This window comes from Muntiacus reevesi, chromosome 21 (assembly GCF_963930625.1).
Source record: "Muntiacus reevesi chromosome 21, mMunRee1.1, whole genome shotgun sequence".
In the NCBI taxonomy this organism is placed as follows: Eukaryota; Metazoa; Chordata; class Mammalia; order Artiodactyla; family Cervidae; genus Muntiacus; species Muntiacus reevesi.
The window spans coordinates 48,906,941-48,923,716 of NC_089269.1; the positions used below are offsets into that span (position 1 = coordinate 48,906,941).

The 16,776-nt window shown below is 48.5% G+C and overlaps 1 protein-coding gene across 1 annotated transcript in view; it reads left to right on the plus strand.

Annotated features, from left to right (window-relative positions):
• HUNK (hormonally up-regulated Neu-associated kinase) overlaps positions 1-16,776 on the plus strand; it is a 122,626-nt gene that overhangs the window by 93,250 nt on the left and 12,600 nt on the right. Inside the window, exons 7-9 of the mRNA XM_065913751.1 lie at positions 3,806-3,968; positions 9,302-9,385; positions 15,878-15,925. Of these exons, the coding sequence (XP_065769823.1) occupies positions 3,806-3,968; positions 9,302-9,385; positions 15,878-15,925 (295 nt within the window). The remainder of the gene's footprint in view (positions 1-3,805; positions 3,969-9,301; positions 9,386-15,877; positions 15,926-16,776) is intronic.

Below are 16,776 nucleotides of genomic sequence, written 5' to 3' on the forward strand. Positions count from 1 at the left end.
CTCCGTCACTGTGTTTTCAAAACGCCCAGGAGGGTCTGGAGACATGCCCCAAGCCTTATGAAAGCTGCAGCACCAACTTCTCCAAATAAGATGGGCAGGCAGAGCTCCGTCTTGGGGAGGAGGTTCTGAGGAACTTCAGAGGGGGTGGGTGGACGGCACTGGGACCTTCATCCTGGCTCCTGGGCCCCATTTACACTCACCTTGGCCAGAGAGGGCTGCCATCTAGAATTCTAGCCTTTGACTCATGAGAGGTAATTTAAACAGAGTCTAGGTGACTTGGGTTACCAAGGGAACCTGGAAATAGACTGCTGGTTTCCAGTGCTGGCTCAACGTGGGCTAATACCTGAAACAGACACCAGAAATGTTAGCCCGACATACGATGGAAAGCGAAGCCAAGCGGCCAAGCCTCATCACCAGGCTCATGCTGCCTGGCAGCACACAGCTGTGCTCTCCGTAAGGGAGGAGGCGCCGGTGGCAGCCAGATGAGTCATTAACCTAATGTAATCACCCTCTAGATGAGCAGAACCAACCCCTCAGTGCAGCAGGTGCTGAAGGGCATGAAGCAGCTACTAGAAATACAGCCCTCCCTCCTTGCTGGCTGCATCTTCATTCACAAAGATTCATGCCCGGCTCATTTTGTCGCTTCTCCGTGGGTTATAAACAGCCTTTTGTAGATTAAATCTTAAATTCTAGTTACCTGTACTGGCTCTGCCAGTTTGGTCATTTCTGCATTTGGACTTGGTCAGAGGCATGAAGGCTGTTCAAGATCTAGTTGCGTAGACTGTAAAAATGATTGAGAGCTTGCATATGAAGGAAAGCAGCAGCTCAATGCCTTCTCTTTAGGTAAGGCTCATTACTCATTTAATGAGGCAAATCAATGTCCAATTTTTCGAGGCAAACCAATGTCCAATTTTTACAGTAATGAAACCAGAAATCTAAACTATTAGGAAAGACACGTGTTCCTTAGTCTTTATTTTGAAAAAGAATGCAAAAAAAAAGTGCCCTTGATAATTATTTTTCTGATTTTACCAGGACATAGATAAGATAAACAGAATAAGAACATGCGACCAGAGAAAGGAATATTTTCTTTTTGAAGTCTATTTTATAGTTTCTCAACATATGTAGCTCCAGATTTAATTATTTTAGATGTTGTCAGCGTTTTACTGTTGGGACAGAGAGAAAATAAAGGTCTCATATTTTCTATCACTGTTCTGTAAAGCCTTCTGTTAATTCAGTCAAGCCTTTGAGTTGACCTGCAAGAGGCAAGAAGAAAATATCTTTAAAAGGAAACTTTTTATAATAAGTTTATAATAAGTTCATGCCAGTCATTTACAGATGTCTGCTGTGTGCCAGGCTCACCTCACTGTTCTGGCAGCAGACATTTTTTTCTAGAGCAGACCTTGGCTGCCTCCTCCCTCAGCCTGCCTGGGATGGTCTCCCACACTGCAGGTTAGCTCTGGAGATGGGTGGGAGGGAAAGCAGGTCATTGGTAACAAAGGGTAGAATTAGACCAAACTGGAATGAAGTTAATTTAATGCATATTGACTCAAAATTATACCTCATATTCTAGAACACTTTTAAAATATTGTTTATAACATTGAAACTTGGAGCGGTAATACAAATTCAACAACTTACACAAGAGAGCACTCAGCATGGTTGGTGGTCGTTTAGTCGCTAAGTGGCGTCTGACTCTTTGTGACCCCATGGACGATAGCCTGCCAGGCTCCTCCCTCCATGGGATTCTTCAGACACTCAATACATACATTGCTCATTGAAAACGTTCAAAATACTGCCGTTAGTCAAGCGCCAGCCCACAGTCTCTGTTTGGCAGAGCTCGCCTGGTTTTGAAGACTGGGTGTGAAGGGCAGAGACTGCTCACTTTTCTCCTCTCTCTGCCCCAGCCCCAGCCAGGTGGCATCTCACACCCAGAGTACACTCCCTTCCACGGCCTGCTCCTGGTACAGGGTGGAGCCATCCAAAGGGCAGCCATGGGATGATTGGCTAGGGCGGAGTCACAAAAATCATGATCTGATTGGCTGAGGGAGTGGCCATGAGGCTGTGGTCTGATTGGCCAACATAAAGGGACCGTGATCTCATTGGCCAGGAGTGGGGTCAAGTGGGCGTGGTTTCATTGATCAAGGGCAGGGCCAGGGGCACATGGATGTTACCAGGTAGTTTCCAACAGTTGTGTTTTCTGTGTTAAGTGCTTTGGCAACCTTCAAGGAATCGTATCCTTTTAAAACAGATGTTATTACTTTTAACCATTAATCATAGGAAGCCTACTCCAAACTTTCTAGCATTTGTGATTTTTGTAGCCAACAGGAGTGAGGAAGGCAGATTTCGTGGTTTCCCGGGCACCTTTTCTTTGGGTGGCACTTAGCCAGACCTCGGAGAGGAAGGGCTGACCTAGTTACATGGCCAGCAGACCCAGGTCTGCCCTCGCTGCCCTGTGAGCTTGGCAAGTCGGTCTCTTCCTCTGCACCACTATGGGGTTGTACCCTGTGGTTTTTCCTAGTGTTATTGTTCTCAGGTTCCACCAAAAGTGTCTTCAGACTCGTTGGCGGGGCTGCAGAGCTTTCTAGCCAGATGTGCTTGCTTTCTGCTCACAGAGTATTGTCCTTGCCTCTTCAGGAATGTAGATTGTTCTATCTGATGACCCACCTCCAGTACCCACACAAGTATTCCCTATGCCTGTCTCCTGCTTTCGTGTTCTACATAGCTGCTGCTTCTTGCCAGTGTGTCCCTGGGCAAGTTACTTTCCTGCTGTGGGCCTCAGTTTCTTCATCTGTTAAATGGGGATAGTAATGGTTTGTTGTTGTTGTTTAGTTGCTAAGTCATGACCAACTCTTTGTCACCCCATTAACTGTTGTAGCCTGCCAGGCTCCTCTGTCCATGGGATTTTCCAGGCAAGGATACTGGAGTGGGTTGTCATTTCCTTCTCCGGGAGATCTCCCCAACCCAAGGACTGAACCCACGTCTCCTACATTGGCAGGTGGTTTCTTTACACTGAGCCACCAGGCGAGCTCTGGTACCCTTCATAAGACTGTTGTGAAGAATAAATGGATTTATTTTCTCTCTTCCCCATTGCCATGTAAACTCCATGAAGCAGGGACTTGAATGAGCGAATAAGTAGATAAATACAAACCTGGCATTCGTTTCGGGGGCATTTTATCCCAAGGGGGTTTATCTTCATACCACTCTTGTGTAGAAGCTTTAACCTGTCCTCTGAGAGCATCCAGCTTCACAGCTGCATCCCAAATCCCCTCTTTGTGAAGTTGTGAGCTCACACTGTTCGTTTAAACATGGTCTGGGCTGGCTCCTGAATACCCTTCTTTCCCAACCCAACATCCACCCAAGCTACCTGGGCTCTACCCATGTTCAATAAAGACATTTTAAGGGAAAAAAGTGTCAGATTGTAAAGAAATTTGGGATGAATAGGGAAATTGGAATAGTCTAGATACCAGAGAACATTAAGAGATTTCTAAACTTTTGGGGATGTTTTGAAGGAGAGTCCCATGGACAGAGGAGCCTGGCGGGCTGCAGTCCATGGGTTCACATAGTCAGCCACAACTGAAGCGACTCAGCACACACACCTAGGGTAATCAAACTACTCCCTGTCGTGTTTTGTGTATGTTAATGGTTCATAATAAGAAGTCAATGGATGAATGAGGGGACTGGCTGTCCACGAGGGAGCCCTTATGTGTCTGCAGGTGGGAGGGGGCTTCTGTGCTGCCGTGCTTGTGAGCATCACTAAGGGGGCCCCGGAGCCTCGCGGTGACTGGTTGTCTGTCCCTCCGTCGAGCAGGATCTCCCTGGAAGACCTGAGCCCCAGCGTGGTGCTGCACATGACCGAGAAGCTGGGCTACAAGAACAGCGATGTGATCAACACCGTGCTCTCCAACCGCGCCTGTCACATCCTCGCCATCTACTTCCTCTTAAACAAGAAGCTCGAGCGCTACTTGTCAGGGGTGAGTGGGGCCCCGCGATGGCTTTCTCGGCTCTCTGTGGAAAAAAAGAGAGCTCTGATGCCCGAAGTGTTTCCCAGTGGCTGACACTTGATCTGAGCTGCTAATTGAAACTCATGTGAGGTTGAGTTTCCTGAACGTGGGATAAAAGAGGAGCAAAACCTGCTTCTCGGGGAGCGCTTTTTATCTGAGGTGTTTTTCAAATATTCTCCCACAGAGCCAAGCTCTGGGCCGACTTGCGAGAGACCCAAGCTTCTTTTCCCTTCAGCTTCCTGTTGCCTTGTTCCTTGGGGTCCCCACTTAGGATCACCGGGGCTTGTGTGGTCATGAAAACTGGGGAGCAGAACCCCTCAAACACTCACCTCTAAAGCAGGGTAGATGAAAGCCACTCTTGACATTGACTTCTCTAGAAAGCAAGAGTGACAGTGACCTTGGCCTCTTCACGGATCAGTCTGGGCACCAGGTGCCCTGTGTCCCAGGTGAGGGAGGTGCAGCTGGGAGTCTGGGCTGAACCGTGCGTGGCACCCTCACACTTAGGTCAGCTGTGACCTTCTGCTGCATGCAGTTCACAAGTGCCCAGGTGAGGGAGTCTACACGCTTCCATATCTCTGGGTGTGTGTGCTTAGTCACTCAGTCGTGCCTGACTCTTGCGACCACATGGACTGTAGCCCCGTAGGCTCCCTCTGTCCTGGGATTCTCCAGGCAAGCATACTGGAATGCCATTTCCTGCTCCAGGGGATCTTCCTGACTCAGGAATTGAACCCAGTCTCCTGCATGGCAGGCAGACTCTTTACGGACTGAGCTGCGAGGGTTTTGATTAAATTGTGCTGTGCGTGCTAAGTTGCTTCAGTCGTGTCGGGTTCTTTGCATCCCATGGACTGTATAACCTGCCAGGTTCCCCCGTGCATGGAATTTTCCAGGCAAGAATGCTGGAGTGCGTTGCCGTTTCCTACTCAAGGGAATCTTCCCAACTCAGGGATTGAACCCAGGTCTCTTAGGTCTCCCGCATTGACAGGCAGCTTCTTTGCCACTTGGGAAGCCCTTCATAAATCAACTCTTTCCAAATGAACAATGGCTGAAAAAGAATTCTGCAAAGAAGCTAGACCAGAGGCAGTGGGGATTCTGCATATCTTTGCTGCTGTTTCTCCTACTCAGAATGGTGAGGGCTGACCAAATCTAACAAGAAGTCAGGCAGAGAAATTTGCAATCAGTGGGAAGCCCATCTGAAGTCTGATTTCACACCCACTCTCCTGAAGCATGGTCTTCACCCTGTGTATGTGGGCCTTGAGATCTGATTGTGTGAGGTCATCCCTGTTAGGAAGACATTCAGAATCCAGAACATGAAGACGAAATTCTGGAGTTTTTCAGTGCTACTTAAAGTCATGTGATACGGGAGATTGGGACTGACATATAGTCACTGTCTTCCCTGGTGGCTCAGACGATAAAGAATCTGCCTTCAGTGCAGGAGACCTGGGTTCGATCCCTGTCGGGAAGATCCCCTGGAAGAAGAAAAGCGCAACCCACTCCAGTATTCTTGAATCCCATGGACAGAGGAGCCTGGAGGACTGCAGTCCCTGGAGTCACAGAGTCATATACGGCTGAGCGACTGAGCACACATACTGTGTATAAAGTAGATGACTAATGAGATATAGCGCAGGGAACTCTAGCAATGCCCTGTGGTGACCTAGATGGGACGGAAATCCAAAAACAGAGGGGATATATGTGTTCGTATGGCCGATTCACTTTGCTACACAGCAGAAACTAACGGAACATTGAAAAGCAACTATATTCCGATAAAAATTTAAAAAATACATAAAGTTATGTGATAGCCCAATTAGAGCTAAAGCTGAAAATTCAGACAGTCAGGGAAATGATATTCTCCCTGGTGAGGTAGAAATAACCAAAACGATGCCCAGAAGACAAGATGGTTAGAATGTGTCTCTTGTTTGCAAATAGATTTGGAAGACGTCTGGAAAACATTGCTAAATAGATCAAGAAGCTTGATGGGAGGTTTGTTAAACAATGCAATGGAAGGATAGATGTTTCTAAGCTGATTCAGCTTAGGGTATTTCCTAGATTTGGCTGCAATGTGAAATTATTCACAGAAGAACTTTTTTTTTTGTGAGCCACCAAGGGAAAGATTTGGGCTTCCATGGTGGCTTAGATGTAAAGAATCCACCTGCAGTGCAGGACACCCAGGTTCGATCCCTGGTTTGGGAAGATCGCCTGGAGAAGGGAATGGCTACCGACTCCAGTGTTCTTGCCTAGAGAATTCCATGGACAGAGGAACTTGGAGGGTTACAGTCCATGGGGTTGCACAGAATGAGACATGACTGAGCGACTAACACTTTCACTTTCAAAGGAAAGAGGTACATGAGAAAAACATTATAGTAAAAGACTGTTAAAAATGAGAGCAGTGTTGTATGAGGGAGAAAAAAAAAACACGCTCTAGAAGCAGTAATGGAATGAAACTTTGGAAGGGAACAGATATGCAGCTGCAGCTGGATTTCAGAGACAATACCTCGGTCAGTGGAAAGCTGCCACAGGAGAGAGGTAGAAGTCAAAAAGACTGGACCTTTAGCCCATAATGTATTATTTATATCATTTTACTATGTGATAGGATTAAGAAATTCTCTCACACCAGAGAACAGAGGTCCTCTGTTCACCTATGACGATGAACTCAAAAGACATGTTAGACTTGAAGCCATTTCTCATTTTTCTCTTATTTCTGTAACAAGAGGTTGTTTTGTTTACGTTGGCTGCTCTGAGTCTCCGTCGCTGTGCGTGGGCTCCTCTCTCGTTTCGGTGCTTGGTCTTTGCTGCGGTGGCTTCTCTTGCTGTGGAGCACGGGCTCTAGGCACACAGCCTTCAGCAGTGGCAGCGCGTGGGCTCAGGCGTTCGGATGCATGGGCTTAGTTGCCCTGTGGCCTGTGGGATCCTCCCAGACAAGACGTTGAACCGGTGCTTCTGCGTTGCAAAGTGGATCCTTAACCTGGACCCCAGCGAGGCCCTCGTGGTTTTGTGAGAAAACCGTCTGTCCCATATATTCCTTATCCTTTTGATCCCCATTTTATTGCGTATTTTATGATGTACGTGATATATTAGTGCAGTACATGCTTATAATTTATAAAATAAATATGCACATATTGTCAATGCCTGCTGACAATTTTTTCATTCGTATGGGCTCAAGGTCACACCATTTAGAGACCACCGTGCTAGAGACAAGCAGTTCTCAAGTAAAAGGGACAGAGGAGGTTCACACACTGATTTTCTTTTTGAAATGATGAATGCCACTGAAGAATGAGGTTTAGAAAGTGTTTCCAGGAAACTGCCTATAAAGTTCATGATTCCACATGTTTAAAGGATGACACTGCTACTTTCCTAAGTAAGCAAGCAGGTTCAAACATCCTTCTTTCGGCAGAATCAGTTCTCTGAATATGATCAATAAGACAGAGGGTCTTTTGTTTTAAAAAATAGTTTCTTTCTTATGTCTACCTCTGTAGAGCCCCCAGCTTTGGTTACTCACACTCTTAAACAATCACGGGGCTCATCCCAAGTAAGAGACATTTGTGTGAAGCTCTTAGGCTGTGTCCTGCCTTCTCCGGGTGTCTTGCCTTCTGCAGTGATCACTCAGCATCAGAGCTGCAAGTGTTGCAGTGTGGCCAAGCTTTGTGGTTTTGTCTACTGAGAAGCTAGAGTAGGAAATGGCAACCCACTGTGGTATTCTTGCCTGGGAAATCCCATGGACAGAGGAGCCTGGAGGGCTACCGTCCATGGAGCTGCAGAGTGGACATGACTGAGCAACTGAGCGCGCACACACACACACACACACACACACACACACCACACACACACACACACACACACACCACACACACACACACACACACACACACACACACACACACTACTGAGAAGTCCCTGGTGGAAACTAACATAGTCCTAACAGGACACGGTTCTTGTTTTGTTGTCTGTTTCACACTTACCCCTTAAATCACAGGATATAGCTGGTCTGAGAACCAGTGCCTCGGTGGGTGACTGCTATTAAGAGTGAGTTATTCCCCATAAGTAACTATAGCTAGTCCACTCAATAATTTCTGTGCAAGGCTAATTTAATTGCACCCGAGGCACTGTCCCAGTTATTAATGTCATTAACCAATTACTAACAGCCATATATAATTTTGAAAGGGTAACTAGTGAACTAAAAAATTATACCTTAATTGCCATTTCTCCCCTTCTCCCTTGATTCTTGTTTCCTCTTTCTAAAAAACCTAGATGCATGGATTTTAATTTGGAGAGCCTGTGAAGGCCTTCTGGGAATATTTGTTGACTGATGCATTAATCAGTCATTTAATTTCAGCTGTCGCCAGAGAGGACTGCACCTCAGTCGTACCCCTAGACCATCTGAGGTGTGGTTGTGTATCTTCTTCTTTAAGCTGTATTGTGGATTGCTGTGACTTTTACTGGGGCGGGGGACAGGAACCAGGGCTGTGTTTTTATAACTGGAGTCTGGTTGATACATACTGTTCTGTTAGTTTCATGTGCACACCTAACTAGTCCAGTTATATACATATATTCTTTTTCAGACTATTTTCCATTGTAGGTTTTTATCAGACATCAGATATAGCTAGTTCCCTGTGCTATATAGTAGGTTCTGGTTATTTATCCATTTCAGGCCTGTTTTCATTTTATAAGTTAACTTGTTTTTGGTTCCACTGGGTCTGTGTCGCTGCACACAAGCTTTGCTTCTAGCTGCGGTGAGTGGGAGCTACTCTCCAGTTCTGGTATCCAGGCTTCTCATCGCGGTGGTTCTCTTGTTGCAGAGGACGGGCTCTAGAGCAGAGCTTTAGTAGTTGTGGTTGCAGGGGTTTAGTTGCTCCACAGCTTGTGGGATCTTCCTGGACCGGGGATTGAACCCACATCCCCTGCTTTGGCAGGTGGATTCTTATCCACTGCACCACTAGGGAAGTTCTTAGGCCTGTTTTTAAATCAGCAAGACTGTATCCCATTCAGTAGTTCCATAAAATGAGTTGTCCTCCCCAGCTCACATATTTGGTCTCTGAGCTCATGTCTTAGCGTGGTCTTCATCGCACAGGTGAAAGAGCGGATGTGCAGCAGGAGCAGTGACGTGCCCGGGGCCGCCAAGCCCTTGCCTGGCAGAGCCAGGAGTCCAGGTCCTGCCTCCCCCACGCTCCTATGGGCTGTGCTAGAGGGGTCTGCCAACCGCATTCTGTCGTTTCTCAGCCAAGTGCTGGTTTAAAAGTTAATGACTGCTTGATAGACATTCCTATTTTCCGAGAGTTAAGCCCGGCTTTTTTCCTCTTCTTCTCTGGTAGAAATCTGACTTCCAGGACAGTGTCTGCTACAAGACCCAGCTCTACCAGATAGACAGGTGCAGGCCCACCAAGGAGCCGTATGAGGTGAGTGGCTCCCCAGAGCAAAACCCAGGACCTCTTAAGAAGAGTGGATTTCCTTTACGGGAGGAGGACTGGAAAGGAAGCCAGTTGTTGTGGGACACGGAAGTAGCCAAAGACAAATACTTACTCTCTTTACTGAACCCCTAAGAAATGGCTTCCCTGGTGGCTCAGATGGTAAAGAACCTGCCTGCAATGCTGGAGACCCAGGTTCAGTCCCTGGGTGGGGAAGATCCCCTAGAGAAGGGAATGGCCACCCACTCCAGTGTTCTTTCCTGGAGAATACCACGGACAGGGGAGCCTGGTGGGCTGCAGTCCATGGGGTCAAAAAGAGTTGGACACAACCAAAACGACTCACACTTTGACCTTGTAAGAAATGGCTTACAGTGGGGCCACCATTGTCCAGTCTCCAGACTGTGGTTCTTAGCTGTGGACATATAGTAGAATCCCCAGGGGCATTTCAGCTTGTGAATGCCTGGGTCACACCTCAGACCTATTCCATCGAAACTCAGCGGGCAGGATTGGGGGGTGGGCGGTGATGTTTCCTTTTTTTAGCTGCACCATGCAGCATGTGAGGGATCTTAGTTTCCTGACCAGGAATTGAACCCATGCTCCCTGAAGTGGAAGCATGGAATCCCAACCACTGGACTGCAAGGGAAGTCCCAGATCTGGGGGGTCAGTATTTTTTAACGCTCACTGGATGATTCCCAATGGAGTCACGGCTGGAATCCATTGTCAGATTGCCAAAAGATAAAAACAAGATGCTGAAAGACAGGTGTATGTAACACTTGGCATCAGAAGAGAGTAAGGAAGGTGAGGATCGGGAAGAAGGATCAGGAGTGAACCTTTCCAGTCCGCTGTCCCTGGTGACCTGATGCGACCTAGGACGTACCTGAGAGAAGATACCAAGATTCTTTGATTTCAGAGTAAAGACTAGTATCGTATGATCCAAAATTTGGACCCCAAATCCATGCTTGTTAAGAGATCATGCTAGGATCTCCAGATCCAGGGCCTGGCGCACAGGGTGAGGGCCCCCACCCCGGGACCCCTCATTCACTGTTCTGTCCAGTGGGGGTCCCTGACCTGCTCAGGGGTTTCCCATAGAATGTGGAGCCCACTGAGCTGTGCTTCACTGTGGCAGCAGAAAGCAAGTGGGACGTGGCCCAGACCACCGCAGTGATACAGGTGACAGGGGAGCTGAGCTGCCGTGTGAGAATGCAGCCACCCCGAGCATCGAGGCGGGGTTGGGGTAGGTAGCTGGGTTGGGAGGGGGAGGCTGATCACTCCAGACGGAGCCTGGGAGATGGCACAATTCAAGCAGGCGGAGAAGAGGAGATGCTGATGACAGAGGAACGAGCAGAGATCCTGGGGCAGCTGGAAACCCAGGGGGGAAGGATGTTGGGGAGGACGTGGGAAAGGTCAAGTATAAAATGGCCCGTGGTGACGGCTGAGCAGCTGCTTGTCATGGAAGAAGTGGAAGGGCAGAGAAGAGATTGCATGGACTGCGGGGAGTGAAGACTGTGAGCCTAGATCTCTCCATGTATGATGCTGGAGGACATGACCACCTCTGCTGAAGGATGCACGGGGGTGGGAAGGAGTCAGGGTGGGGAGCAGAGGAAGGAACCGCAGCAGAAGGTGGGGACAGGTGGGCATTCAGAGCAACCCAGGTGGGACCTAGCCCTGACCCTGGACTGGAGGCCCCCTTCCTCTGAGACTGTGAGTCACCAGCGTGGTGAGGGTGGAGATGAGCCTTTGGTGGGGTGGATTGTGTGGGTTGGTTCTGGGCAGGAAGCACATGCATGGCTTTTGGGTTGCGAGCGGAAGATCAGAGACGGTGAAGGGCCAGACACCCCCAGCTCCAGACCCCTCCAGCCAATTGCTTGCCAAATCTCCTCTCGCATGAGTGCAGGTCTCCAGTGTAACACACAGGAGCCAACCTGCAGCAGCCCTCCTGCCCTGCCCCTGTTCTCTCTCTCCAAATGGCAGCCTCGCCCTCAAACGGGGCGGAGTCTTTTTATTCCTTTCCCTCATCCCAGGAGCTTCCCAGGTGGCTCAGTGGTGAAGAATCTGCCTGAAATGCAGGAGACACAGGTTTGATCCCCATGTTGAGAAAAATCCCTTGGAGAAGGAAATGGCCACCCATTCCAATATTCTTGCCTAAAAAAAAAAAAATCCAGTGGACAGAAGAGCCTGGTGGGCCACAGTTCATGGGGACACGACCAAGTGACCAAACATGCACATGGTCAACTCACCCCTGAGAGCCAGTCTGTCACCAAGTTCTGCCAGCTTGACTCCTGAAGCTCCCCAGCCCCATCCTCCCGCCCTAGTCCAGCCCCCATCACCTCTTACGTGGACCTCAGCCGCAGCCTTCTAACTATCCCCTCTTTGTCCCCATGACTGCAGTCATGAATACAGGCTGTCCGCACACAGGCCAGGGTGAGCTATTCACATTCAAATGAGACCATATCACTTCCCTGCTCAAAACCGTCAAAGTCTTCCTTACCGTGGAAGGCAAACTTTGACGTTGCCGCCGTGTCACAGATCGGACTGGCTTCTGCCAGCAACTCCGACCTTATCTTCTAGCTACCCCTACCCCCACCCCCATCACCCTGCTTCTTGCCTTTTTTTTTTTTTTTTAATTTTCATCTTGTCACTCCCTGAGGTATGTGGGTGGGATCTTAGTTCCCTGACCAGGGATGGAACCCGTGCGCCCCTGCATTGAAAGTGCAGAGTCTTAACCACTGGACCACCAGGGACGTCCCCTGCTTCTTGCTTCATGCTCAGTCCCATGGGCCTTCAGACTTCTGTGCTCTCTTGTCGTCCAGGGCTGTACACACCCTGCTGTCTTCCAGAATATTCTCCCAAGCTCTCTCTGCTGAGTCAGTCTCTGTCTGCAGATTTGGAGCAGGGTCATGTCCTCATGGACCCCTGCTGTTTTGTGACCTGTACCTTCGGGTGCAGGCTGTCACACACCTCCTGCCTCCTGGGGCTGATCTCCTGGATGAGGTTCTGTTTGTTTTGGGATGATTTGATTCTCATCTCTCGCCCACTCTGGTCTGTGAATTCCTTAAGAGGAGGGATGGAGTCCCTGTTATTTATTTATTTGACAGCTCTTGGTCTTAGTTGTGGCGCTCGGGCTTGCCCTGCAGCACATAGGATCTTAGTTCCCCAACCCAAGTTCCCCTGCATTGGGCTCTTAACCACTGGACCATCAGGAGGGTCCCTGGAATAGCATCCCTTTTGTTCTTCACAGTGTCTCTAGAGTCTGCACGCTGCCTGTAGAGGCTTGATAAATATTTGCTGGAGGAAGAAATGAAATAATCAAGTGGACCTTGGCCTGAGTCTCAGAAAATGGAATTGGGTCAGCGTCTTGGGAAGGTTGAACATTCCAGCTGGGACACCTAGCTTGCTTAAAGCAGGGGGACCACCTGCATGGCAGCATTCAAGTCGAATTACCATCACTTGATGGCCATGCCCTATGGGAGGGACCTCTTACAGTCACTTGCATTGGGGGTGGTCACCTCGGCTGGGGTCCAGGGGATACAGAAGTCACCGTTAGAGTGACTTAGTCACGTTAGAAGACACCGTTAGAGTCACTCCTGCCTCTTGGTTTGACTCTTTAGGGCCTCAGGTAATAATGCAAACTTAGATGTGCCACATCCCCTAAGTGTGTATCCTAGGCGGCCTCTAAGCCACTTGGATGCCCACGTCCTTGTTCGCCCTGGTACCCAGCACTGCTTGAGTGCTCCAAAGTGTCAGGGCCACGACGGGAAGGGGCCTCTTTTTTTTCCTTCTACATTATTTTTCTCAGCTGCTTATTGCATTTGGCCGGAAAACACATGGTAAGCATTTTAAAACATTTGTTGCAATATTTAATGGTTAGAGTTTCAATAGAAACGCTAATGGGGAAACAGCATTTCAATTTTCTAGTTTCCATTTGTTTTCTCCAAACCGCAGCAATACTTGAGCTAATTAAATTACAGGCTCTGGCTAGATGACCCAGCTCCTCTCTGTTGGAACCTAGCAAAGTGGAATGGGGCCAGCTAGAAAAAGTGGTGAGAAGGACTGAAAGAGGTCAGATTCTCCAGGGAGAGTCCACTCCGGGCCTCTGTGGGTTTCAGCCCAGCTGGTCCAGGAGGAGAGGTAGAGGGGATGGGTGGTGTGCAGCAGAGTGAAGTTCAAGGTTGTACACGAGTGGGCTGGGGGGTGGCTCTGGGGCCGTGTCTGGGCATTGAGGGCAAGTGTTGGCCTCTTTCTTCTTCTGGATCCCAGTTCTTTTTCTCCAAGGAGACAGAGGAGCTGAATTAAGCAGAAAACACTTCCCTCTCAGGATTCTAGTGCTATCATGGTATGACTTTGCCACTTTCTCCCCGTCTTCGTACTGTAGCAGGCAGAGATCACGTCTGGAAAAGGAAGACCCTTGTCTCACCTTGGGCTAAGGCCCCAGAGACTCCTTTTCCTAAAAGAGAGGTCCAGAGGGGCGGGGGGCAGGACGCCATGGAGGGTTGTGGCAGGGAAGTCATCACTAGTAAACTGGCTCAGTGGAGCCACAGAGAGCTGGAAGCCAGTGTTGTCCAAGTCTTGAAAAATAATGCTGATATGTAGCAAAATGTCACTTAGAAATACAAGGACTTCTCTGCGATATCCAAGTAACTCAGCAGTTTTGGAAGTTAAATCATGCAGACGGTGGCGGAGGGACTGTATGAGTCTGCGAGGGCTCCCATCACTAAGTCCCACAAACCAAGTGGCTTAAACCAGGGGTCCCCCTCGTCTGGAATCTAATGCCTGATGGTCTGAGGTGGGGCTGATGTAACTATAATAGAAATGAAGTGAGCAATAGAGGTGATGCACTTGAATCATCCCCAAACCATCTCCCACCCCGGTCTCTGGAAAAATGGTCTTCCACGAAACCAGCTCCTGGTGCCCCTGGGGGCTACTGGCTTAAACAAAAGAAATGTGTCGTCTCCTGGTTTGGGAGTCCAGAAGGTCAAGGTCGTGGTGTCTGCAGGACTGATTCCTTCTGAGGATGGTGAGGGAGAATCTTTCATGCCTCCTAGCTTCTGGTGGGTGCCAGCAGTCTTCAGTATTCATGGGCTTGTAGGAGCATCACCCTGATCTCTGCCTTCATCTTTACGTGGCAGTCTGCGTGTGTGTCTATGACCAGTTACCCCCTTTCTATAAGGATTCCTGTCACACTGCACTAGAACCCACTCTGATGACCTTATCTTAACTTGATCACCTCTGAAAAGGTAAGACCAAGAAGAGGTTCCTTCTCAAAGGCCAAGGAGAGCGAGCTTTCATACTACCCCCTGGTACCTCCTGCCAGGCTCCAGAGGGGATGGGACGGGCCTCACCTGACCCTGTCTTCAGGTAAAGCTGCATTCTGAGGTCCAGGGGTTAGGACTCCAATATTCGAAATTGGAGGAGTGATGAAATGTGGGCTTCCCAGGTGACTCAGTGGTCAAGAACCCACTTGTCCAGCAGGAAATGCAGAAGACGTGGGTTCGATCCCTGGGTTGGGAAGATCCCCTGGTGGAAGAAATGGCAACCTACTCCAGTATTCTTGCCTGGGAAATTCCATGAACACAGGAGCCTGGCAGGCTGCAGTCCGTGGGCTTGCAAAGAGTTGGACATGACTGAGCAACTAAACCACCACCGCCATCATAATTAAATGCATAATGGGAACTATAAGTTTAAAGGTAAAATATTACAGTATTTTCTTTGTGTCATTTCCAAATCTGTACAAATTAAAAAAATTTTTTTTTAATTTATGTTACTTTTGGCTTCAGTGTGTTTTGGGTGTGGCTTTCTCTAGTTGCGATGAGCAGGGGCTTCTCATCATTTTGGTGTGTGGGCTTCTCACTGCAGTGGCTTTTCTAGCTGTGGAGCACAGGCTCTAGTTGTTATGGTTCACAGTCCTGAGATCTCTCGGACTTCAGTAATTGTGGCCCATGGGCTCTGTCACTCTGAGCCATGTGGAATCTTTCCAGATCAGGGATTGAACCCGTGTCTTCTGCGTTGGCAGGCAGATTCTTATCCGCTGGACCACCAGGGAAGTCCTGCACAAATTTTAACAATCAAGTTTGGGATCAAGTCTCTGCTGTGGCAAATCTGAACGGTGGTTACCTTCGGGGGCGGGAAGAGAATGTGGCAACGAGGGACTTCTAGGTGTTGTCTGGGTTCTGTTTCTTGATCCGGGCACCGTTTTCATGCGTGCTTTTGTTGATTGGGAAAACCGAGTGAATGCTTTACTCATCATCAGAGCACCCCTCCGTCATGTGTCCTAGACTTTAATATAAACCTTACCTAGAAAATCTCTCCAGGGCAGGAATTAGGACATATGCTGCCTCCTTCCGGAACAGTTTGGTTTCTTGTCTGCAAACACTGAAATGGGTAATCCTCAACCAGAGCTGCAAGTGGGAAGAGTTTAGGGAATAAACAGCAAGTGCAGCTTCTTGACTTGTTAAAAAATGCTGTTTGTTTTTTGTTTTTTTGCAGGCCTCCCTGGACACCTGGACAAGAGACCTTGAATTTCATGCTCTGCAGGTAAGAAATTGGGGCTTCTGATGGATTAGACATAGTCCTCCAGAAAAACGGAATCGACAGTGAGTGTGTGTGTGTGTGTGTGTGTGTGTGTGTGTGATGCATGGACACCCAGGGAAGGGTTGATGTTTCAGCTCCAGTCACAAGGGCTGGAGACAGAATTCCTTCTTTCTCAGAACACTTCAGTGTTCTCTCTCTTTTTAAAAAAATTAAATTTATTTTTAATAGAAGGATATTTGCTTTACATTATTGTGTCGGTTTCCGCCGAACATCACCATGAAGTCTTCTCTTAAGCCCTTCAACTGGATTGCCCAAGACCCACCCAGACTGTGGGGGATAAGCTGCTTTACTCAAAAGCCTACCGATTTAAATGTCCTTCTCATCTAACACAAGCCTTCAGCACAAACTGTAGACTGGTGTTTGACTGGACACTGGGTGCCCTGGCCTAGGCAACTTGACACTTGAAAGTCACCATTGCACTTGACCCTGAAGATTAGTGAATCCCTGCCTGGGGCTCCGGACTCTGCGGACCCCTCCTCCTGTCCTGAATTCAGACATGCAGAACCCTGTTGTAAGTGGATTTGTCAGAATCCCCTCAGATCAGATCAGCTTTCTCTGTGTGTGTGCTAAGTCACTCAGTCGTGTCCAGCGCTTTGACCCTATGAACTGTAACCCGCCAGGCTTCTCTGTTCATGGGATTCTCCAGGTACTGGAGTGGGTTGCCATGCCCTCTTCCAGGGAATCTTCTCAACCCAGGGATCAAACCCATGTATGTCTCCTGCATTGGCAGGCGTGTTCTTTATCACTAGATCCACCTGTATAGTTGACTTTTTAAAAATTCATCTTGCTATAAC